Source organism: Ovis aries, chromosome 2 (genome assembly GCF_016772045.2).
Source record: "Ovis aries strain OAR_USU_Benz2616 breed Rambouillet chromosome 2, ARS-UI_Ramb_v3.0, whole genome shotgun sequence".
NCBI lineage: Eukaryota > Metazoa > Chordata > Mammalia > Artiodactyla > Bovidae > Ovis > Ovis aries.
The window spans coordinates 120,355,300-120,381,079 of NC_056055.1; the positions used below are offsets into that span (position 1 = coordinate 120,355,300).

The window sequence follows — 25,780 nt, forward strand, 5'->3', positions numbered from 1 at the left end:
TTGTCCTAGTGTCAATTATCGGAGAAGGCAATGGCCCCCCACTCCAGTGCTCTTGCCTGGAAAATCTCATGGACGGAGGAGCCTGATAGGCTGCAGTCCATGGGGTCGCTAAGAGTCAGACACTACTGAGTGACTTCACTTTGAATTTTCACTTTCATGCATTGGAGAGGGAAATGGCAACCCACTCCAGTATTCTTGCCTGGAGAATCCCAGGGACCAGGGAGCCTGGTGGGCAGCCATCTATGGGGCCGCACAGAGTTGGACATGACTGAAGCGACTGAGCAGCAGTAGCAGCAGCAGTGTCAATTATACGTTGGTCAGCCTCTCTTCTATTCAAATGTGACTTTCTCTGTCTTCTGAGATGATTCCCCATTAAATATGCATCTAAGTTGTCATCTTAGAGCATTCCCAGGGAACCCAGTCTAAAACAGAGCTTAAATCTTTTTGTTATTTCTCCCACCTATTTAATTATGAAATATCTCCTTTTCAAAATTGAAACAAGCATATTATTGCTTTCCCATTGTCACTAAAAACTGTGAAATATAATAACCCCCATTTATAGATTTTATGGAGCACGTAGTGTAGCCTTTTTTCTGTTAATAAATATCAGGTTAAAAGATGCCAAGTCATGTAGTGTGTTTTAGTGAAAACATTCAGGAGTTTAAAGGAAAACATTTTTTGAACAAGATTTAAAGAGGTGAGAAGGAAAAGGAGAAGGAAAAATATAATCAGATAAGAATTTGTTTAAAAAATATTGGCTATAGATGATTGCTTCTTTTTAATCTTTACGGCATTAACTCTACAAGTGGTTCTTCAAAAATTTCTGAAAACCTCAGTTGTGGTAAACTGGGAAACAAAGATTTGGGAAGAGCTTTCATGTATGTTCCATAATATAAAATATTTTCACTGATGTGTATCAAGCTCAGGGAGTTATGACTCAATGGAGAGTTATGTTTGAACCAATAAAGTTTTTCACGGTTTATGACTTACTTTTAAAAATAAGTACATTCCTCTAAGATAGAAGTCAGACAAGTAAAATTTTAATACAAACTAGATAAAAGTACAGTTACTTTGATGTTATTTCTAACTTTGGAGCCATTACTTTAACTTTTCCCTATATTTTTCCAAATTTTAACCCAAATAAAATTGTTTTTCATGGATAAAATGGTATTGCGCCAAATGAAATAACCAGTATACAAAACTGCACATGTAGTTTGTCACAATTATATCAGCATATATAAAGAAGATTTTAAGGAAGTATCCACTGATGTGAGATGAAGATAACTAACTTTTCTTCTTATTTTTCTCCAATTTTCAGAAATGCTGTTAATGACTGTTAATTTCATCCTTGAGGATGAAATTTTATAAGTGAAATAATTTTTGCTTAAATGTTACCTTGAAGGTAAAGAGAATTGTATTCAATTCTTCATCAACAAAGAGATAATAAAGTGATACTATAACCATGAATTAGAAGGTTTGATAATATAATTATTTGACATCTATAGGACATAGGAAAACTGATATAACCTCACCTGATCTCACTTTTTAAAATCCATACTTAGTGGCCTTGGGATATATCAACCTTAAGTTTCCTTATCCTCTTGAAGTGCTATAATTCTGAAATTTAAGTAACAAACATTTGTATTCACTTGACACCTAGATCATTACACTTTCCTGCTCTCCCTTCATTCCTACTCCATCTCCTTAGCTGCTTCATCCTCACTTCTCCAACCAGTAAATATTCCTATATTCCAGAGTTCAGTTTTATGTTCTCCTTTCTTTCCACACTCAATTACTTTATGATTTCACCCACTTCCATAGATACAAAAACCATGCATATGCTGAAATTCCTAAATTTATTTCTCTAACTTGGACCTTTCCTCTAACTTTTAGATTTATATATAATTTCTAACTCATCAAGTTTACGTAGGTGATTGACAGGCATTATAATTTAACATGCCCTGTTTTGTTAATTCTTTTGTGGTGGTTTAGTTGCTAAGTTGTGTCCAACTCTTGCGACCCCATCGACTGTAGCCTGCCAGTCTCCTCTGTCCATGGGATTCTCCAGGCAAGAATACTGGAGTGGGTTGTCATTTCTTCCTCCAGGGGATCTTCCTGACCCAGGATTAGACCTGGGTCTCCTGCCTTGCAGGCAGATTCTTTACTGACTGAGCTAGAGGGAAGCCCTGTAAACTCTTTTATCTTCTCAAATCTTTTACCGTGATAATCTCATCCATCTTCTTGTTCAGGTATTCAATTGTAGCTATTAGCAATTCTCCAAGTTACTCAGGCCAAAACTTTTGAATCCATGATGGCATCTCTCATTCTCTTAGACCACACTTCCAATTTGTTAGCACTTCCTGTTGCCTCTGTATTCAAAATAAATCCATAACTCCACTACTTTTCATCACTTCCACTATTGCCTTCCTGGTGGAGGTTACCATGATCCTTGGCCCAGATTATTGCTCGAGACTCCTAACTACTCTCATAGATTCTGCTCCAACATGCTGCTGTCTCAAGAGAGCAGATGCAGCAACATTCTAAATCCATAAGCCAGATTGTGTCATCCACTTGCTCAATGGATCCTCATCTCACTGAAAGCAAAGGCAAAAATCCTCACAGCAGCCAAATGAAAGTAGGCTGGTCACATAGTATTATCAAATCAGAATACTTATGAGAGTCCCCAAATCCTCAATGCTACGAAACATAGAAAGAATTTGCATACACTGGAGTTTTCCCCAGCAAACCTGGACCTTTGGTTATCCTTCCTATATTATGCCATACAATCTGTTTCCCTCACTATTTCTCATTTATTTGGCTTAGTTGTGGCATGCGGGATCTTTTCTAGTGGCATGCAGGCTCTCTAGTTGTGGCCTACAGGCTCAGTTGTCCTGTGGCATGTGAGATCTTAAACTGTAGACCAAGGATTGAACTTGCATCTCCTGCATTGCAAGGCAGATTCTTAATCACTGGACCACCAGGGAAGTCACTCCCTCACTATTTCTGTCATCTTTTCTTGTACTAGTCTCCCATGTGCTAACTCTGCCTCGAACATGCTGCCTTTGCTCTTCTTTGAACCCACCAAGAACATCCCTCTCTCAAGGCCTTCGCAATTGCTATTCACTCTGCTTGGAATGGGGGCTTCTCAGGTGGTGCTAGTGGTAAGAACCCACCTGCCAAAGGCAGGAGACAGACCAAGTTTTGATCCCTGGGTCGGGAAGTTCCCCTGGAGGAGGCGTGGCACCCCACTCCAATATTCTTGCCTGGAGAATCCCATGGACAGAGGAGCCTGGCAACCTATGGTCCATAGGGTCACAAAGAGTTGGACATGACTGAAGTGACTTACCACATACTGCTGGGAGTGATCTTCAAGATCCTCAAGAATATTGCTTGTCTCACGAAAATAATTTGAAAACTTATTGGGGGTCTTAGTTAGACCATAAACTATATGGTCTTTAGTTCCATGAAATGCAGATACAGATTTGTGAACTATCTTCAATGGAAGTGATAACTAAAGATGTGGAAATAGATGAGACTGTCAGGGAGAGATACTAGAATGACTAATCCATCTAGTGACTGGATAGAGGAAGAAGAGAGAGAGGAGGGATGGTCAAGTAATGGTAGGAAATTCACTTACAGTAGGATATTTTCTCAATGAATGGTACACAGTAGATGACCAGTGGCTTACTAAATAAATCCACGCTCATACGAAATAAGCATGAATTAGCATCATCCTGGATGTACATAATCAAAATCCCAACTCAAGCTGACTGTGACATTCTAAATATCTAGGAATTGGTGATAATTTATAATTACTCTTCAGTAATTTCTTCCAAGAATTGCATTTTCTTTTCCCTAGTGTGTCTATATGGCAGCTTAGATTCCTTTTGTAGAAACAGTTTAATAAGCATTTTATAATAAGCATTTTAATAAACATGTTTATTTACATGGTTAGAGTCTTAGTTCTAAGTTATATTGCTTGAGTTAGAATCTTTGCCCTCCCTCTTACTAACAAGGTGAACTTGGGCATTTACCAAAGTCTCATGCCTTATTTTCCCTTTTTTGGTTAATATGAAGATAATAACCCCCACAGGATATTAAAGTGAGTGATATTAATGTGTAAAGTGACTAAAATGGTGCTTGACCCCTGGTAATTGCCCTGTAGCTATGTCATTTCTGCACAGGACAGCCTTCAGAGCACTGACCTTCTTCAGTGAAGGTGCTGGTCTATGAACTCATCGTCTGGGAATTGGGTGAAAGTACTATGGCCTGTGTGGTTGCTCAGCTAAGCTCTCTTTCACCTGCACTGATTTTTTGGTGACTTTTTGAATTTTTTTGTTTATAAAAAACCAAGTAAAATTGCCCCAGGCAGCCCATCTAATAGGGCCTATCAAATAGGCTATAATTATAAATTAGCCAACACCAAAGACATTTCAGAATTAGATTTTTTTTTTTTAAACCATGCCACCCTGCAGTTCTTCTCACTTCCTTTCTGGTAATCTAGAGATGCCTCTGGCATGTAATCCTGTCAACTCCATTGAAATTTATGTAATCCTGTCAACTCCATTGAAACTTAAGCTCCAAGAAGCTTATGTCAGCTGGGTTTTTTCTGCTTCCATCTCCAGACTAAAGACACTCTTACAAGAAGATTTTCAAAGGTGCTGTCACACACTTGCCTTTCATTTCTCAAGACCTTGGTGGTCCACCGTGAGAACATAAATTCAAAGGTGAATGGTATGTTACAGATGATAAACCATTCCAAAATTCTATCTTAAATTTTTGAGCTACAGTCTCCTTTTGCCAGTTTGATATCTCAAAATCATTTACTTTGGGCTGTCACTGAGGCCTGGTTCAGTCAACCAGCCATGTTCATAATCATAATCTTCCTAGAACTCTCTGTTACCCTGACACATTGATAAATTTTGTCTGATCTGGATTGCACAATTCTCCTTTGTCTAATAACCTCACCACACACTTCCACACATATGGCCCAAATTTTAGACAACATTAATTAGCTAAATTCTTCCATTCTTTTATGCACAAGCCTCCTCCTGAGGTTGGCCTTTTGATTGTTACCCCCCTGAAGCATTCTGGAATCTGACTTTAGTTATAAATCTGGAGACAATAAACAGTGGTGGAAGTGAGGTTTGGGGAGAACCGGTATTTTCTCATAGGCATCTTGTGTTTCAAGAGAAGCAGAATTATTACCAGACAGGAAATAAAGGGTCTTATTTAAGAAGGCTAGAGAAATTTAATGTGAAACAGGAATGTTTGAAAAGCATTAACCCCATGCAAATTCCTGGATCCTCTTATTTCCCAATTATACAACAATCTAACAGTTAGTTAGAAAATCCATTTAGATTTATGGTGAAGTTTTGTGATCTGCAGAATTACAATTGATATTTGCCTTTCAGTTATCTCAGACTTCTACAAAGGGATGAGTTTTAAAATACATTTTAATTTATGTTTTTATTGTAGTACAGAGAAAGTCTATAGCTTTTCTTTCCGCACCTTGAGTCAAGAAGTTAGGAATTTGAACTTATCATTGTTTTTCTGTTCATCACTAGAAAAACAGCCATATCCCCGTGAGTCCTGGCCTTTCTCATGAAATTTAAATATATTGTTATATAGCAGAGGCTATTCATTTTCTTAAGCCTTGACTTCAAAGTGCAAATCACTCCAGGAAATCAGAGATGATAAATCCTATTCCCATGGACCGCTGACTTCTCATCCCAGGATACAACCTGGATTTTCTTACATTGATCCCTAAGCAGTACAAACATTTGTTCTCGAACTTCCCATTTTCCTACTCCCTGCCATCACTTCTGTTATCAATTTCTAGTCCAGTTAGGATTCTTAGTTGCGAAAGTCTAAAACAACTTTGACTGATTTAAGTAGAAATGTAATTTATAGATTTTATTTGAAGTTTGGGAAAATTCAGAGAAAGCTATAGAACCCAGGTTCATAAATTGAACAAATATGAAGAGAATGTTGACATTCAGAGCCATCTTCAAAATCACACCCAGAAGCAGCCTGGTAAAATCAAAGAACTGGGCACTGGATACCATTTTTGTCATTACTAGCCAACTTCTTTTAGGAACCTGGCTGTTTCTGCCCTGACTACAGCTATGACCACCATCATTCTTCTTACTTGTATTAGTTTTCAACTAGACAGAATAGCTCCTAAAGTATATCCACATCTTAAGCCCTGGAGTTTGGAAATATGCCACGTTACATGGCAAGACATGAAAGCATTAAAGTTGTATATAAAATTAAGTTTTCTAATCAACTAACTCTTCAAAAAACAAAGAAAAGTTAACTCTTCAAAAAATGAAGATTATGGCATCTGGTCCCATCACTTCATGGCAAATAGATGGGGAAACAATGGAAACAGTGACAGAATTTATTTTGGGGGGCTCCAAAATCACTGCAGATGGTGACTGCAGCCATGAAATTAAAAGACGCTTGCTCCTTGAAAGTAAAGCTATGACCAACCTACATATTAAAAAGCAGAGATATTACTTGGCAGACAAATGTCCATCTAGTCAAAGCTATGATTTTTCCAGTAGTCATGTACGGAAGTGAGAGTTGGACTATAAAGAAAGCTGAGCAGCAAAGAACTGATGGTTTTGAACTGGTGTTGGAGAAGACTCTTGAGAGTCCCTTGGACTGCAAGGAGATCAAACCAATCAATCCTAAAGGAAATCAGTCCTGAATATTCATTGGAAGGACTGAAGCTAAAACTCCACCTGATGAGAAGAACTGACTCATTGGAAAAGAACTTGATGCTGGGAAAGATTGAGGGGGTGGAGGGGAAGTGGACGACAGAGAATGAAATGGTTGGATGGCATTACCAACTCGATGGACATAAGTTTGAGCAAGCTCTGGGAGTTGGTGATGGACAGCAAAGCCTGGAGTGCTGCAGTCCATGGGGTCGGACATGACTGAGTGACTAAACTGAACTGAGCTAAGCTTAGAGGGTAGGTGGACAAAGAGTCTTGACATATGATTGAAGGAATTTTTATTTTTGAAGGTATTATTATTAATCATAGAATGAATAAATTTCAAACTATAAAGTCAGGTATGTAAGATGATACTACTATTTACAGTAGCTAAAAAATTAATAATGTGTTGGTGGAGAAAATTAATAACTTGCATTGCCCTGACCCAAGAGGGCAATGAGGTGGTATTTAGAAGCAGTAGAAAAAGCCTAACCTTGCAATTATTCTCAATATTAAAGTCTGTTTTGCTAGACTCAGCTTGCTTTCTTCTAAATTACCAGAAATTTCCTCCTTTATTACTCTGACTTTAGGGACTCACTAATTTACCATGTTACTATTTCCAGGGATTGTGTCAAATAGAAGCCTTCGGTTTTCAACATGTCCCAAGGAGTTCTACTAAATATGATCTAAAAATCTGCAAGATTCCCCATTGAGCATTCTCTCTCTTTCCATCATGAGTTATATTATCTCATATTCCTGAAGGAGCATTGTTGTATTATAAGTGAGAGAGCTAAGACTCAATATGCTTTTTCCAGGAAAAATCACTGGAGTTCATACATCTATGAAAAGCTGACAAAAACCAGGAATGTTTTATTATGATCTTTTATTATGAGTGTCTGTCAGAAAAAAAGATCAACAACCACATACAAGCTTACAAAGTTTAATTTCAACACATTCTCTGTGTTACTGTGACAAAAGCAGCCCCTTTATTAGTTTTTTGTTGTTGTTGACTTTCACAGGATGCAGGGAAACTGTCTCCTGCAGTGATACACCAGGAAACATTTTTGACAGGAGACAAGTACAGATGGTGCAACTATGTTTTGAATGCAAGGCAACAATTCTGACCTAGAGTTTTAAAAGTGAAAATACATTAGCACCAGACCATGTGTCTTTAAAGACTTGCCAAATATTGGTAAACTTGACCAGCAATGACCAGAAAAAAGAAAAGCACCTTTAAAAGCAGTTGATATTCAAGATTAATTATGGCTTCAAAACTGTTTCTTTAAAGTTTTTCACTATATTCTACTTTTTTTAAAACCAATATTTTAGGAACTTAATCAGTGAAGTTTATAAGTTTTGGCATTTTATACAAATTTTTTCATCTTCTGGGACTTATAGAATTCATTTGTGTTTCTGACCAGGTTGAGGTAGTTGAAACAGGAAGTTCTTGTCTAATTTCTTGCTTGACTGTTTCAGAAGAAAGGTAATCTTTTAATGGTAAGCACCGTCATTGCTCTGAAAATGGGCTAGGATTCAAAGAATGTAACGCAGTGTTATTGGAAGAGTGTAGAAGTTTATTTATTATAGCACCATTGAGACATTTTGAAATTGAAATTGGTAAAAAAATAGAACAATAAGCATTTGAACTGTATTTGGTGTAATAGCAAAAACAAATATCCTTTTTTGGTCAAATTACACTTTTTTCCCCAAAATTTTGGAAATAAATAACTGGAACTTGGTCACTTGTACTGGCTGACAAGATTAAAACAAAAGGAACATATGGAGTGTGAAGCTTTTTCTGGGACTTTGGATAGAGTTTGGTTTATAAAAAGCAAACAGGGCCAATGTCCGCACCAAATTCTTGATCGGGACCACCAATATCATAGGGGGCAATGTCTACAATCGGTAGTCTGACGGCCTTGCGCGTTTGATACTGGAAGACTGTTTTGCCCCATTCCCCAGTGTGTTTCTGTAAAAAAAAAAAAGAGCAAATAAAGAATGTAAGTGATAATGACATTATAATTATTTAGTTTTTCTGAGGAAGTTTTAAAAATATTTTGCTTGAAGGGAGTTACCAACTTGCAGTGTATGCATATGAGACTTGCTCCAGTTCAAAGTGATAATCCTCCCAGCAGATAAACCATATCATTAACCAAAGCCTTACAGTACTTCAGGGTAAACCCAACAGGGAGATTTCCACATGGCAGTGCCTTCTCAGAAACCTGAGTTCCGATCACTGCTACCAGGTAGGGAGCTAGTTTACTAAGAAGTAGATAGGTCTCGTATACTGGAACTTGTGAGATATTATTAATATTAGGAGTGAATTCTCCTTCTGTTCATAAATGATAATAACAAAGGGTTGATTTAAAGTAAAATTAAAACCAGATTTTAGACTGAGATTGTATGATGGCAGTTATGTAGAATGGATAGTAACCATCTAAATTATCTGATAAAGTTTATACCATGGGTTTAAATTTCAATTGCTTTCATAGTAACTAGCTTTCACCTGGAGGTTGAGAAGATAAACTCATTGTCTGTGACATTTAACCTTCCCTGGAATGAATCAGTATTCAATAGAACTCACAACGAATGCCATCTTTTGTTCACACTCATTATTTTTATTCCTTCTTTTAAAACTAGCATGATTAAATGAGCAAGCTGAGCTCATCATAAGGAATGCTTATAAAAATGCTGATACTTACTGTGCAACCATCCTCCAGAACTGTGTATGTGAATTTGCTATTTCCTTCAGCCTTGAATTCACCTTCATTTGACCCCATCAGCCTTAAGGCTTTCTTCACATTCCCACTGGCATGATCCATGTATGCAATGCTATTCTTGCAGTGATATGTGATGTTCTGAGAGGCCCGGCTGGAGAGAAGTCGGAGGAACGCCAGCTGGACATCGAGGACATCTTCGGGAAGTTCAGGATTGCCATAGCTAAACTGTGGAAGGGAACAAATAAAGCTGATCAAACATTTTAGCTGCAATTATACCTAATGGATTTATACAGAGAGTATGGTCACTATACTGTAAATTGTTTATGTATTTTATCTACAACTTTTTATTGCATGTATAATATATAGTGTCAGAGTAAAGAAGATCTTAAATTTGAAAGAAAGGTGATTGTGTATTAATCACTTAATCTAATTTAGTTTTGAGAAACAAGTTATAATAGCTATCTGGGTATATACAATTTTTTGCACTTTTCTATTAACTATCTTTGCTCTGCGATGAATAAATGGCAGGAACAAAAAATTAGGGAAGCAAAGATAAATCAGTTAAAGAAAAATGGCATATCTTTTCTTACCTGAAAACCACCCTCCATGGATTCTCCAAACCAAACATGTTTCTTCTCAGCACCAGAATCTGTCCACCAGTTCTTCCGTGGGATAGTCAAAGGACTGGCGCTTATGCACGTTTCCCCAGTTTCCATGTTACAGTAGACTTTAATAGCATCCAATTTGCAACCTTGGTTAGGATCCACCCAATATTCTCCTGAATAGTCACAAAAAGGACAATGGAATTGGTTATAGAGTTCCGTAATGGGATTTAGGCCAAAATGATTTTGTAAGGCATTCATACACACAACTGGAGTGACTGAGTGAGGCATTCACAATGTTGACTGCCAATGTCTTTGTCTTTTACACATTTCCACTTTTAGTGTAGCATAATAGAGGAACTTCCGGATAGTTTCTTAATTTGAAAAATTTAGTAAATAGGTTACAATGATTAAATTGCAAATTATGCCTGCATCAAATAACAAATATTTGATCCTGAGAACATAGTGATATATGTTGTTTATAACTCAAATAACTTTGTGATGATATGAAGAAATGTGCCCAAACATGATTTGTTCTAAAGTTTCTACAAAATTGTCTTTAAATTTTCCTATATTGGAATATTTTGAATTTATGATACAGTTTAAGTACATCTAAAAATTCATGTTTTCTTACAACATCAAGGAGTTTCCATTTAACTAACACTATTTAAGGATTATTCCTGCTATACAATATCTTCTACTCACAGTAAAATTTTCCTTTTCCCTAAATTTGAATACAGGCAGTTTTCTCTGTTATCCTGTTGCTATGAGAGTGAAAGTTTCCCCAACATACCACTCTGGAGTTCAGGATGGCAGAATTTCAGGTCTCTGCAGTTCCGAGCAGGGTTTTTACGGGAACCGTCGGGACTAATGAGGCTTTCTATTTGTCCATTGACTGATTTGAGTGAGGTCATAATCTCATCGGTGTTGATTTTGAAATCTATCGGTTCATCTCCATAATATGGGGCAAAACCACCAGCTTTTTCTCCTCCAATGCCAGCGATGGCAGCAGCCCCCCCAGCACCACAACATGGACCAGGGGCACCAGGAGGTCCAGGAGGGCCTGGTTGTCCTGGGTGGCCTGGGGAGCCCTAGAAGGAGTAAGAACACACATCACTGATGTGTAAGAACATACGTCAGTGATGTGAACTTGTTTGGTACCCACTGAAAAAATACATTGCTAGCCCAAGAAAATGTCTTACAAAGAATTAATACATTGTGTCCGCATAATTATTTTCATACAAGTTTACTTGGGTTGTTTTTGAAGGAGTATTAACCAATTTATAACTATAATACATTATTATGAAGTTTATTGTGTTCTACTGTATCGGAAGAAGTGGTGTTAGATCACAAAGTTTACTCTAGCTCGTGTTCTTCTAAGATGTTAGCAATTCTAATGCTGACGTGTCAGAGGAGTTATGATCAGGAAACCTAGATTCTGACCCCAGATTTATCATTAACCTTGTGGTTTGGGGTTAACCACTTAACTTTGTGTTTAACTGTGTAACTTGTGGGGATAATAGTTTTTCTTCCGTTTACCCCAAAGGCGTGGGATAGGAATGTGTTAGAAATGACGGCGTAAGCAGCAAAACAGGAGTAATCACTGAAGCTGTTTGAGCAGTGGAATGCATCCGTACTTTAAACCTGTCATTATGAGGATCATAGTTGTGAGCTGTCTAACATGAGATCAGCACTGGCAGAGTTCTTTTTATTAATTGTGCTATGTTTTCATTCTGATATAACTGTTATCTGATCAAACTGTAAGGAAGGTTTTCTTGTTTTCTCCCTGTTGTGGGCAGTGTGATGGAGAAAGTTTTCCTATGGTGGAAAATGTCCTAAAGTGATTGTTCAGTCCCTAACTTAAGTTCGGTAATTGTATTGTGTTTAGCTTGCTATCTCAATTTTAAATATTGCAAAGTGTTTCTGAAAATGTGCAGATTATAGCAAATTAGATAGACATGTTTATAAGTAATGTCTTACCTCAGATCCTCTTTCACCTCTGTTACCTCGAGGCCCAGGTGGTCCAATGGGACCAGGGTGTCCACTTGTCCCATCCTTGCCAGGGGGCCCACTGGGTCCAACAGGTCCCTAAGAAATGATCATGACATCACAATGGTAGAATACTTCCCTGCAGTGCAAAAATTTTTAAACATGGAACTTCCAATATCTTTCTCTTGTACATACTCTGGGGCCTGCAGGGCCTGGACTGCCGACTGCACCTTGGTGACCAGCGGGACCCTGAAAGGAAAGGAAGGTGCATTTGAGCGATGCCTTCAAAAAACTCAGGAAACTGTATTTTCAAGGTCAGATCGAGAAACTTGAGGGTCAAGATGAAACATGAGTTCTTTTTCCTTATTCTCCCCATTGTCTCATGCCAACTACTATTTCAAATAAGCGCTTAAATTGATTTCTAATCTCTTGTAGCATAGGCTTTCAGAGATGAACATTTTTCTATTATTGATCTCTAAGGTGTGCCTATCTCATCAGCGAAACTGCATTGAGAGGACTTTCTAACAAAGCGGATGCACTTACTGGAGATCCGGGGGGCCCTGGGTTGCCAGGGAATCCACGATGTCCTTTGATGCCGTTAGCACCACGCTCACCAGTTTCGCCTTTGTCACCACGTGGGCCTTGGGGACCCTTTACAAACACATTTCAGATTAGGATCATACACACATACATCGGAAAAACAAGTTGGAACTCATAACAGTTAAGTCCATTTTATAATATTCTGCAAGCTAGAAGTCCCATCGACAGACATGGCCTACGCGAACTGTTGTGGTGGTTTGGACTCTGGACTGAGAGTTGTATAGAGCCCCAATAATCGCCATGTATACTCAAGGCCCCAAGGACATTTTAGATCCTAAATTGCTTTCTGTTTCATCAAAGGAAAGTTTAAATTTGGTTCCATAGTTATGTATTTAATCATCCCTTTTTCCTGTACATGCTAGAAAATAGACTGTTTCCTACACCATAGAGTTAGTTAAAATAGACAACAAACAAAAACTTACAGGAGCACCTCTTGATCCAGCAGGACCTGGGGCCCCAGAAGGACCAGCAGGGCCCTAAAATAAAAATACACAAATGAACAAACACAGGGGGAAGTGTTCACTTTTTGATATAGATTTGTTTTATTTAAATGCTAATCTTTTCATTGTGAGAGAATAATGGTATGCTTGCTGATATTACTGAAAGTTAGTATTACTTTTTCCTTACAAATCCTTGACCTGTTTATAGCTTTACCTGGGGGGTCTAAACAGGAAAACTGAGAACATCCTGTTAGTTCAACTATATGTTGACCAAGCGGATATACACTTGGTGTGGTTAATACCATTTTGAATTTAAAAAATGAATTCTCCCTGACTACTGCCAGAAATTTCTCGTATATCTTTGTCACCACAGTTGTCTACGGAATGACTAGTATACAAAACTGTGAAACAAATGAGAGTAGATCTTTCGGTTGGCGGATATGACATTCTATCTGTTGTCTCCTGAGTTCTTTATTGCGGAAAATGGGGAAGTAAGGAAAGATGGTGTTCCTTAGAACTCACAGTTTCTCCTCTGTCACCGTTCTTTCCAGCTGGACCGACAGGACCAGGAGGGCCTGGGTGACCAGGAGCTCCAGGGGCACCAGGAGAGCCGTTCTCACCACGGTCACCCTGCGGACAAGTTCACAGTTCCAAAATTGATCTGATCAGCACTTATTGCTTTAATTACATCTATTAAAAGGTATAATGAAAACCTACAAAAAAAATTACTGTACTTGTGTTTGTTATACCTTGGTACCTGGAGCTCCATCTCGGCCTGGCAGACCATCTGATCCAGGGTTTCCCTGATTAAAGAAAAAAGAAAAAGAAAAGAAATCAAAATTTTTGGAACTATTTAAATACCACTGAAGCCATGCATTCTCAATGGGTAAAATATCATTCCTAAAGAGAATGAAAGTTGGTTCTTGGGAGTGAAAAATCTTAGATGTGACAATGGGTATGGCCCTGCAAGGGTTGACAATGCCTACACAGAGAGGCAGTACACCCGTGATACTACAGTTTCACAGGGTGAGAGAGAGAGAAGTGACTAGGAAAGCAAACAGGACTCTTAGGAGAGAGGTAATAAATAAAAGCTCGACACACAGTAATAAGCAGATAATGAAAATCTACAATTTAAGAAAGGACTAATCACAGATAATATGCAGAATATTTTTACCCAGAAGGAATGCTGTAAACTGGGGCTTTCCAAATCCTCAACTCTATTGTTTATTTAACTAAATATTATATCCTTCTCCATTAATGATCCTTCACTGGGTAAATATTAATGAACATGAACGGTTAAGGCTGTATTGTAATAAATTGTAATAGAAAGAATATTTATTATTAGAGAAAAAAGGTGAACTTTGACATGTGGCAATATTTACACTTTTAGACCCAAGTAAGGCCAATTTGTCGGAGAAGGCAATGGCACCTCACTCCAGTACTCTGCCTGGAAAATCCCATGGAAGAAGGAGCCTGGTGGGCTGCAGTCCATGGGGTCGCTAAGAGTCGGACATGACTGAGCGACCTCACTTTCATTTGTCACTTTCATACATTGGAGAAGGAAATGGCAACCCACTCCAGTGTTCTTGCCTGGAGAATCCCAGAGACAGGGGAGCCTGGTGGGCTGACGTCTCTGGGGTCGCACAGAGTCGGACACGACTGAAGCGACTTAGCAGCAGCAGCAGCAAGGCCAATTTGACCCTTGCTTAACTAAGTTATTGAAGGCAAGAGAAGGCAATGACAGAGGATGAGATGATTGGATGGCATTACTGATTCAATGGACGTGAATTTGAGAAAACTTCAGGAGATGGTGAAGGACAGGGAAGCCTGGTGTGCTACAGTCCAAAGGGTTTCAAAGAGTCAGACATGACTTAGCGACTGAACAACAACAGTGTGCTTCATTGGATATTTTCTGAGAACTAGTACTTACATCTCTTCCAGGTTCACCAGCTGCACCAGCCAGACCAGGAAGACCCTGGGGGCCAGGAGGACCACGTTCTCCGTTTTGACCACTAGGTCCTGGTTTACCATTTTCACCCTGTGTACAAAGAAATAAAAGAAATACATATTTCTTTCCAGGAAATCAATTAATATGATACTTTTAGATGTCTTTATTTCCCAGGGACGAACTTTGTATTATTCAATTCTTATTGAATTTGTTCCTAAAACTATCCCTGCCAGAGGAAAAATGCTTTGGGGAACAAACTTCTTGTATGTTCTAACTTGTCCAATGAACCTGGATGCCTGAGCAATTACACTTATTATCATATTAGAATACATCCGAATATGAGGTACATAAGTAGATGTGGCTATTATAAGAAAAAAATAATGATTAATCATCATGAAACCACAGGTTTATGGTGCCCATTAGAATTAAGTTATATTGAATGTTTGCCTCTATTTAAAGAATATACATTTATTGGATATGTTCATATAAATTGAATAGACTTAAATGTTATATTGTAATTTCACTACAATATTATATGACTTTCAGTTTAAAAGGGTGCTCAAAGTGTCAAAATGTGAGCCCTAATAAAATGCAATTTTATTACTCTATTTGCTAAATGGATATTTAAGACGCTAAGCACCAGGATGTTATAGAAGTATCAGTGAAAGAGAGTCAGGAGAATAAATTGAATTGAATTGATGGATAATTGGTATCAATTAAAGGAATCATAGGTCTACAGCTGAGATTCTTTTCCCCTTCAAGACTGACAGTCAGCAAACGGAAGAATGCTGGCAAGGTTCCTAATAGAGGTATTTGAGATGACAAGATATTTCCTGTGATATCAATCTATTTGTGTTGGTCCTGGATGTGCATTGTTTTCCGATTCCAGAGCCTTTGAATAATATGTATGCTTCCTGAAACTGAAAATATCAAGAATTTACATCTAATTGCAGGGAAACTTGTTCATTACATACTTGCTATGGTCATGTGATGTCTAAAGACTGTCAGACTTCATAAAGGAAACAAAGGTCCAGTGAAAGACAGCTACACTCACCTTGATGCCCTGTGGGCCGGGGCTGCCCCTAGCACCTGGCATGCCTGGTGGGCCTGCAAGACCTCGTGCTCCAGTAAGTCCTGCAATTCCGAGTGGGCCTGGAGCTCCCTGTTGCGATGGATAATGAAATCCTGGTTACTCTTTATGTGACCATGTTTTCCTCTATTGATTTGTGATTGAAAATAAAACTGTTATTAATCAATAGAGCAAAGAAAGCACTCACCGGAGGGCCCTGGGGGCCAGGTGCTCCCCTCTCACCTGGTTGACCAGCATCACCCTTTGGTCCAGAGATCCCAGGGCTGCCAGGAGCACCATTACTACCAGGTGGACCTGGGGGACCATCTTTGCCTGGAGCCCCGCTGGAGCCTGGGGGGCCTGGGTTCCCCTACAAAGAAATGTTTGCTATTTGAATATTTCATAATGAAAAAGTACATTTTTTTCTTCCCTCTTTCACCTGGATTCAAATAATTTTATATGGTATTTAATAAAAAGAGACGTTGCAGTGGATAAGTTTCTCAACCTATGCATATATGAGTACTCTTTATGGAATATATGGCTTAAAATTATTTTAAAAAGTACTTACATTACTGCCAGGAGGACCAGGAGGACCACGACCACCGGGGAAGCCAGCAGCACCCTGCGAAATGATAAATGTACTTTTGAATATCAAAAATCAAGGAGAACAAATAATTAACTACTAAAACACATATCATGCAAGAAATGTGGTAGGAACTGCATTCTATTCTGCGTTTTATGGTTTGTTTTTTCCTCTTGGAATTTACATATAACTCACACATGAATACGTGATCATAATTTTATACCTTCTGTAGGAAACTAGGGCTTTCAAAGCAGTTTTTATACCGATTGATATTGATTAATGCTTTTCAATAATAGTTCAGATGATCATTACTTACAGGACCACCAGGACTGCCACGTTCACCTTTGACACCTTGGGGGCCCGGGGGACCCTATATGGAATGGAGATGGAAATGGTTGATAAGAATAGCATCAAAATCAAAATTTGGGATTAGCTTTAAACCTTTGAAAAATCAGTAACTCTGCTTATCATGACAATCATCTCACAACACATACAGTCATTATGTTGTACCTTAAACTTATACAATGCAATGTATATGTCAGCTTTATCTCAATAAAACTGGGGTAAAACACTACAACAGAAATGAGAACCTACATCAAAACACAAAAACAGTAACTCTCTGAGGACATGAAAATAACTTGATGGAGGTAACTAGATTGTTGGAGCCAAGCTTCAAACTCAGAACTGTATTCCTATGAAAACTGTATTCTTGTCACCATGACAAGCTCCCTCTCGGTGTGAAATATTAAATTATTGACAAACCTAAGTACTTTCTTTTAGAAGGCTTAGAGAAAGAGAGATACTTACAGCAGGCCCAGAACCTCCAGGGGGTCCTGCGGCTCCAGGAGGGCCTCCTTCACCTTTCTCACCAGGAGCCCCTCTTTCTCCTTTAGCACCAGGCTCACCGTTCTGGCCCTGCATTCAGAGACAAAAACAGCCTGTGAGCTGACACCCTTCACGATGCACTGGGCTTATCCTTAGTTTTTTCTTCAGAAAACAGAATTCTTCATGCAGAGAGATATTTTAAATCTGTTTTTAATTTTTAAAATAATTTTTATTGGAGTATAGTTGCTTTACAATGTTGCGTTAGTTTCTGCTGTACAGCAAAGTGGACCAGCCACATGTACACATGTATCTCTTCTCTTTGGGATTTTCTTCCCATTTAGGTCACCAAAGAGCATTGAGTAGATTTCCTTGTGCTCTATAGTAGATTCTTATTAGTTATCTATTTTATACATAGCGGTGGATATATTTAGATGTTGAAATAAAAGTGGAACCATCTCTGAAGACATGGAAGAAACGAAGTCAATGAAAATGTTTCCATGATAAAGATTTCCCTGGTGGTCCTGTGGTTAAGACTCCATGCTTCCACTGCAGGTGGCATGAGTTTGATCCTTGGTTGGGGAATAAGGTCCCACACCCCACATGAAGCCACCAGAAAATAAAAAGAGTTTCCATGATAAAAGAAAATTGTCCAGAAAGTGGTACGATTTCCATAATTTTTTTATAAGGGAGAACCTCTCTCTAAGGATTGTGCATTTCAAAGCAAGCACCAATAAATGCATTTGAGAAAGATGGGGCTTAGAAGAAATTTTATTTAGTGCCATTTAAAAATGGAAGAACTTTAATAAAAACTTTCAGAGTGCTTTAAGTCTAGGAGACCATGTTAGGCTCATTAATCTGGCATAAAGGCAAACCAGGTGTTTTTGTATCCATCTTTTAAACAGTAAGAATAAAGTTTAAAAAAAAAAAAAAACAGGAGGTGGATAAAAGAACCCTCATAGGGAACGAGTGGCTGAGTTAGACTAGAATTCAGACTTGACTTATTCTCCTACTATTTTTTACTGAGATAGTGATTCTGGGCTATGTGACATGCATGTTTTAATGATCATACTTACAGGAGCACCAGGGAAGCCAGCAGGTCCTGGTGGCCCCGGTTCGCCTCTCTCACCCTTAAGTGAAAAATATCCTCATTAGTGACAGTGAAATATCTTCCTATTGGGAGCACATGTCCTCTACATCATCTTATCTTTTCCTTTAAGCTAAGGAAAGATAATGTTAGTGTGCAAAGCTAACAGAGCTTAACCTCTAAAGACCTTTCCATTTTTCAATAGAATTCGAAGTAGCAAATTTTTTTCTTATTTTTGTAAGAAAAATAATTTGAGAATTTTGAAGTATTTAAAAAACCTAATTGTATAACTTCTAAAAATGCAAGGGTTTAAAAAAATAAAAATAAGGTTAAAGTGTTGAGAAATCATTCAATTAGTTAAAAACATTTACTAAATATCTCTCCTGAGTCTGCAAACCCTGAAGGCAGAGAATTTTAGATCTAGAAGTAGCCTCGGGCAAAGATCCTATGGCTTTAAGAAATACTCTTTTACAAATACATATTATTACTTATGCAACTTTTATATATTTTTTTCCAGAATTACTTAGGAAAGATGGCAAGATTTGAAATGGTCTCACAGTCTCTTGTGAATCTTAGCTTTAAGAACTTTAACCTTGCCTTGAGGGCCATGGACAGAATTGCTAAAGAGGGAAACACAGATAGCTGCTGCCTGTGTGGGGCTAAAATGATGTTAAAACGTCTGTAACACTTACAGGGCCACCGCGAGGACCAGCTATACCCGGAACTCCAGGGGCACCACCTTCACCCTTAAAAAAGAAAAAAAAAAAATTGTCCTTCATCTAAACAGCAACAAAAGACACTTTCTGTTTTTAAACAGTGTTAAGTGTTACCTTATCTCCAGGCTGACCAGCTGGACCAGGAGGACCAATAGGACCAGTAGGACCCTAAAGAAATAGAAATATACTTTAATATTGAAGATGAACAGCATCATTTTCCTTATTAATCAAAAGGCATATATATGGATATATTGTTCATCTAATAAGCTAGATAATGTGGTCTCCTTGATGGCTTGAATTAAATACTCTTTACTCAATGTGAAAATCCTGCACAGTTTACTAAATCCATAGAAATTTTCAGATTGCACCAGTTACACATGCACTTATTTTTGTGTGTATATGTGTATGTAATTTTTAATGCAATTTTATTTTGTATAACCTTGCATGAACACATCACAATCAAGATATTCAAATATCCAATTACCATAAAAGACCCCCTCATGTCATCTCTTTATAGTTATATCTATTGCAGAAGATAAATAAGACATGATGTAAGATCTTACAGTCATATCTTTTAAAATTAAAGTGTACTGCTTTATTTAACTGTATAATAATTCAAAATATTTAATTTAACCACTCAAAGTATTGCTGCACATATCAAAGTTTTCACATCAAAATTTTCAAACATTAAGGTTTACTTGTATTACATAAATAAAATATTAGATTTTAGAATATTGGATGATGGCTTTCCTATCTAGTCTGTTAAAAGTGAAGTATTTATGAATTTGTTTAAGGCAACTTCAGTAAAGACAATGTCTATCTAATGGCTTAATTATGTTTATTTACTACAGTCATATCTAGGTGTTCTCTAATGTGAACAGAATCGATTGTAATGTGTTTTTTAAACTTTTATTTTGAAATAGTTTTATGGATTCATGGAAGTTTGCAAAGAAATATTCTGGAAAATTCTGTACATCTTTCTCCCAGCCTCTCTCAGGATTGCATCTTACAGAACTATGGTATAGTATCAAAACCAAGAAACTTACATTTGTACAATCCATAGAGTTTTTCAGATTATACCAGTTACACATGCACTTATTTTTTTGTGTATATGTGTATGTAATTTTTAATGCAATTTTATTTTGTATAACCTTGCATGACCACAACACAATCAAGATATTCAAATATCCAATTATCATAAAAGACCCCCTTATGTCATCTCTTTACAATTATATCATTCTCCCTCTCCCTTATTCCTAACTTCTGGCAACCGTAAAACTGTTCCATATCTCAAATCTTTCATGAATGGAATCATGCAGTATGGATCCTTTCAAGACTGACTTTTATGACTCAGCATGAAGGAATGATGCTAAAGCTGAAACTCCAGTACTTTGGCCACCTCATGCGAAGAGCTGACTCATTGGAAAAGACTCTGATGCTGGGAGGGATTGGGGGCAGGAGGAGAAGGGGACAACAGAGGATGAGATGGCTGGATGGAGTCACTGACTCGATGGACGTGAATCTAAGTGAACTCCAGGAATTGGTGATGGACAGGGAGGCCTGGCATGCTGTGATTCATGGGATCGCAAAGAGTCGGACACAACTGAGTGACTGAACTGAACTGAATGATGTCCCTGGGGTCTGTACGCATTGTTGCATGTATCAACGGTTCACTCCTTTTTATTGCTAAGTAGTATTATCTTGGATTTTAGTGAATTACTATGACTTTAGCTTGTAATATTTATCATACTTTTGAGATTTTTCCATTCTCAGGTCATTGTTGAACTGTTAGTGATACAAATCAGAAATTTTAATTATCATGTCATTTAGTTCTTTTTTAATGCCCTGAAGGTGGCAAAGTATGATCTAACTTATCATGAAGAGTTTTTGGAAAAAATAAGTTGAGGTGAAGGGCTGTTCCATACTACATAAATTTTGCTTCTCCCCTGTTTGAGTACTCACCCTTGGACCATCTTTCCCTGGAGCACCATCGACACCTGAAGTGCCAGGCTCACCCTGTCAAATAAAAAACAATGGCATCAGATTAGAGGTATCTCCAGTGAAAATATGACAAAAAGAGGAACACCCTCGAGATTCACTGCAATGTATCGTAGGTGTTCCGATTAAACAGTTTCTCTAGAAATGGATTACTTGTCTGTCATATTACATAATTAATAGAAAATAGGTTGATACCTTGTCACCCTTTGGACCAGGGCCTCCAGGACCCCCTCTTTCTCCAGGCATTCCTTGCAGACCAGGTGTACCAGCAGAACCAGGTGGTCCAGGGGGACCAGCAGCACCCTGAAATTACAGGAGAAGTCATAACTCACAAGAAAGATGCAGAATGCATTTTGTAAAATCTAAGTGAATTGAATTGGATGGGGGAGTTACCTTTCCTCCTTCGGGACCAGGGGGACCAGCTCCACCTCTAGGTCCAGGGGGCCCTCCTGCTCCAGGAGGTCCACGTTCACCGGGAGCACCAGAATCACCCTGTCGGAGGAAAACAGAAAATCCCTGTTAGGAAACTCAGGCTTAAAACCAAACAAAAACACCCTACATTGTATTATTTTGATACAGACCACAATGCTCTTGATTTTTTGAATAATCTGGAAATTTTAATAATTCTAAACTGCATTTGATCAATTGAGTGAAAACTGGAAACTTAAAATGAGTTACTCTAAGCAAAGGAATTTTTATACCTGGTCTGATGAGCTAGCTTTGACACTTATTATTATTTTATCATGAGGGGAAAATTTCAAAGTTGTTCTATCAAAACCATTTTCCTATAGAGAAGCAATGCACTAGAAAGGTTATCTTTTGAAATGTCAGGCCCATAGGTGACTCTACTTTGTTTATTGATGTCAGAAAATTTAATTTCCTAGATGACGCAAATTTAATGTATTGGAAATGTCTTGGATTACCCTAAATGTTTTCATCAAACATTTTCAATGTTGTGTTTCTAAAAAAGGAATATTTTGGTTTGATATACTAAAAATGCTGAAGAAATGAGAAAGTAAGTTGAAATATTTACCTTGCCTCCTGGAATTCCAGGTGCACCAGCCTCACCCTTTGGACCCTAGGACAGTGTTGACATCGCATGATTAGGCTTCTATCAGAATATTTGTTATATAAATAAATAAGCAAAATACACACTTGACTCGTTCAGTTTATCCAGTCATGAGATATATTCTCTTTTTTAAGGTCCTTTTATGATAAAATTCAAACTTTTCATGGAATAGTTAGGATCCAATAATTGTTCTTTGTCTTGTTAAAGAACTAACAAATAACATTTGTTATTTCAAAACTAAATGCTGAAACTCAGATACTGTGGCATGAAAATGTGAAAGCTAATCATTTATAAATGGTTACTGTTTATTCTTTTGGCTTCTGAGTTTTGAAAACGTGACATGCAACTTACAGGTTCACCAGGTTTTCCATTTTCTCCTGGAGGACCACTTGTTCCAGGCAAGCCCTGTAAAGAATCATATTTGTATTGTATAATCACTTCAAATGTTGATTATAGGAAAGCTTCTCTTAAGAAAGTATGTTTCTGCAGAGTATTCAAAAACTGGTTCTAGCAGTCTTTTTAGGTGTAGAAAATCTGTAGCCCTCAAAATCCTGTGACAGAGAGGTGATATTCATATCTTAGAAACTTATGTTCATCTCCCTCTATTCTTCCTCTTGTTGTATATAAAAATGAATTATGATTAGGTGAATTTAGCTATATACATTTAAATTACAATAAAAATAAATATAAGCATATTGAATCATGTGAACTTCAAAGTAGAAGTCAGATGCACACATTTTAAGCTTAAGATGAATTATCTTTCAGTGTCACAAAAATATTGAAGTGTTGATTAACTTAACAAATATAGCTATCAAACGAAACTACTGATAAAAATAGGGGCCCAATGACATTTAATTAACAAATTCTTACTTGTAGTCCTTGTGGACCAGGGGGTCCTGTGTCTCCTTTGTCACCAGAAGGCCCCTATGTAAAAACATACAACGAGATGCTTCACTATAAAATATCCTTTCATATTTATCCACATATTTTTCTTCTCATCAGGCCAATTGCTTAATTTAAAAATTAATGGTATGAAGGAAGGCAGAGTCTGGCTTGCGGAAGCGACGTAAGGAAGACATATACGGCACAAACTTTACTCAATGTGAGTATTTAGCTAGCTGATTAAATAAATACTCTTCATAATTGCTTTGGTGAACTGTAACAATACAGTGTCAGAGGCTGTATAATTCCCAAAGTCTTCCCTCAGGCCCACTCCCATCCCCTTCTGATTCCAATTCACACGAGGAAACTTACAGTAGGTCCTGGAGGACCCTGAGGTCCGGTCTCACCATTCTTTCCAGCAGGACCCTAAAAGAAAGCAGTTATGGAAGCAGAGATAAAGAAAACAGAAGTCGTGGGGTTGGAGAGAAATGTCTCTAATACAACAGGTGTCCTCAATCTCCAGGATCTAATGCCTGATGACCTGAGGTGGAGCTTATGTAATAATAATAGAAATAGAGTGCATAATAAATTCAGTGTGTTTGAATCATCCCCAAACCATCCCCTCTCCCTCGGTCTTTGGAAAAAATTGTCTTCCATGAAACTGGTCCCTGGGGCCAAAAAGGTTGGGGAGTACTGTCAGAGGACTGGAAATGAGTGGATAAAAGCTACATACCTGAGGGCCAGGACCTCCAGGGCCACCTCGTTCTCCATTTTTTCCAGGAGCACCCTAAAGAAGTAACCAGTATTTACTAAATCTCAAAAGGAAATTATTCATTATCGTGTTCTCTCGTGTTTTTGATCTGCCCCCTACTCACACATGTATATATCCCGAACTGAAAACTCCTTTCTAGACTAGGCTTCCATAAGTGTTCTGCTCTTTGCCCAGAACTCCAAAAAAAAAACAAAAAACGTTAGCTCCCTTCTCACACGGTAGAGGGAAGCTTCTTTCTCATATACTCTTCTATGCTTTGAAGTGGAAATAAGTTTGGGGCCATCTGTACCCTCATATGGAAAATAAAAGGACTTCCATCAACTATTTATTGAAGAAGGGAGGAACTCACATCATTTCCTTTGGGACCAGGGAAGCCCATGACGCCAGGCTGACCTCGCGGACCAGGAGAACCTGGAGGACCGGGTCGACCAGTCTCTCCTTGGCTTCCCTAGTAAGAAAAAATTATATTAACAGGAATTTCAAAAAATTTGATAAAATATGCAATGTACATACTAAAGCTATACAATATACATGAAGGCTAGTCCAAATGGTGCATTTAACTATTCTCTGGACTTGTAAAATGAGATGTTAAAATGTACTTACAGGAGGCCCTGGTTTCCCATCACTGCCTGGTCCTCCGGGGCTACCGGGAATACCCTAAATTGAAAAATTCAGTCAGTCAGCTGATTTAAAAATGATAATTAAAAAAAAAAACTAAAAAAATCTATCTATAAAATTTTGAGATTTCCACTGACATATGTAGCCTCATATTTACACACATTTTTCTGTCTTTAAATAACTTACTGAAGCATTCTATTTTATGCTCTTCAATCTATACCAGCTTAAATTTTCATAAAATAATTTTGTTTCATCTAAGCCTACAAAACATAGTGTCTGACTTAAGTTATTTTTGAACGCTCTTCATTTGCTTTTCCTCTTACTAAATGACAGTGTGGATCAAACAAGTGTTTCTCTTTACCCTCAATCCTGGACCTCCAGGGAGGCCATCTCGTCCAGGCTCTCCAGCAACTCCTCTGGGCCCTGCGGGGCCTGGGCCACCACGCTCCCCAGGAGGACCCTATGTAGTGAAATAAACCAACATGTATGTAAAAGAGCCTTTGTTGACCTGGACATTGATGGTACTGGGGTTGCAGCTAGAGAACTTCTTTTGGCCCCTTCAAGAGAGATGGGACATTGCTGACATGCTCAGTATAAAGCACATTATCTATTAGCTTGGATAATATTTTAAGGTAACTTTGATGAACATCACATGCTGAGGGAACTGATATTTAGTGGGCTTAGCAATATATTTTGGTGCATATAAAATCAAATATCTTTGATGTTATGAAATCCAATTTATGTGGCACTTCAGAGTTTTCAAAGAACTTTCAGGCACTTTAATTTATTCTTGTAATGATATTGAGATAAATAATTCCTAGTTGAAAGATAAGTTAAAGAGTTCTCACAGAGGTTGAGTAACCTTAGTTACAAAGCTAAGAGAATGGCTGAACAGGAGCTGGAATCATTGTTTTACATTGTGAATTATCATTATTTTTAGTTCCAATATATTTCTTTCAGATATTTAGGTTTTAATTAATGGGAAACTGTTTAGAAGAATATATCTCTATATAGCACAAGCATTTATGAAAATTGAAACAAATATTCTATACCTTTTCTCCTGGAAGGCCATTTGCTCCAGCAGGTCCTCGGAATCCAGGCACACCCTGGACATAGTGAAAGGCAAATATTCAAGTCCAAAAC

At 37.8% G+C, this 25,780-nt stretch overlaps 1 protein-coding gene across 1 annotated transcript in view; it reads right to left on the reverse strand.

Annotated features, from left to right (window-relative positions):
- Positions 1–7,588: 7,588 nt before the first annotated feature.
- COL3A1 (collagen type III alpha 1 chain) overlaps positions 7,589–25,780 on the reverse strand; it is a 40,224-nt gene continuing 22,032 nt past the window's right edge. The window contains exons 21-51 of the mRNA XM_004004514.5: positions 25,690–25,743; positions 24,999–25,097; positions 24,623–24,676; positions 24,369–24,467; positions 23,981–24,034; positions 23,620–23,673; positions 23,236–23,289; positions 22,717–22,770; positions 22,330–22,374; positions 21,690–21,788; positions 21,492–21,599; positions 21,261–21,314; positions 19,413–19,466; positions 19,275–19,328; positions 18,572–18,625; positions 17,481–17,588; positions 16,990–17,043; positions 16,659–16,712; positions 16,299–16,460; positions 16,076–16,183; positions 15,004–15,111; positions 13,823–13,876; positions 13,596–13,703; positions 13,056–13,109; positions 12,577–12,684; positions 12,229–12,282; positions 12,025–12,132; positions 10,838–11,135; positions 10,033–10,220; positions 9,425–9,667; positions 7,589–8,691 (exon numbers count right to left, since the gene is read on the reverse strand). Of these exons, the coding sequence (XP_004004563.1) occupies positions 8,545–8,691; positions 9,425–9,667; positions 10,033–10,220; positions 10,838–11,135; positions 12,025–12,132; positions 12,229–12,282; positions 12,577–12,684; positions 13,056–13,109; positions 13,596–13,703; positions 13,823–13,876; positions 15,004–15,111; positions 16,076–16,183; positions 16,299–16,460; positions 16,659–16,712; positions 16,990–17,043; positions 17,481–17,588; positions 18,572–18,625; positions 19,275–19,328; positions 19,413–19,466; positions 21,261–21,314; positions 21,492–21,599; positions 21,690–21,788; positions 22,330–22,374; positions 22,717–22,770; positions 23,236–23,289; positions 23,620–23,673; positions 23,981–24,034; positions 24,369–24,467; positions 24,623–24,676; positions 24,999–25,097; positions 25,690–25,743 (2,946 nt within the window). The 3' untranslated portion in view covers positions 7,589–8,544. The remainder of the gene's footprint in view (positions 8,692–9,424; positions 9,668–10,032; positions 10,221–10,837; positions 11,136–12,024; positions 12,133–12,228; positions 12,283–12,576; positions 12,685–13,055; positions 13,110–13,595; positions 13,704–13,822; positions 13,877–15,003; positions 15,112–16,075; positions 16,184–16,298; positions 16,461–16,658; positions 16,713–16,989; positions 17,044–17,480; positions 17,589–18,571; positions 18,626–19,274; positions 19,329–19,412; positions 19,467–21,260; positions 21,315–21,491; positions 21,600–21,689; positions 21,789–22,329; positions 22,375–22,716; positions 22,771–23,235; positions 23,290–23,619; positions 23,674–23,980; positions 24,035–24,368; positions 24,468–24,622; positions 24,677–24,998; positions 25,098–25,689; positions 25,744–25,780) is intronic.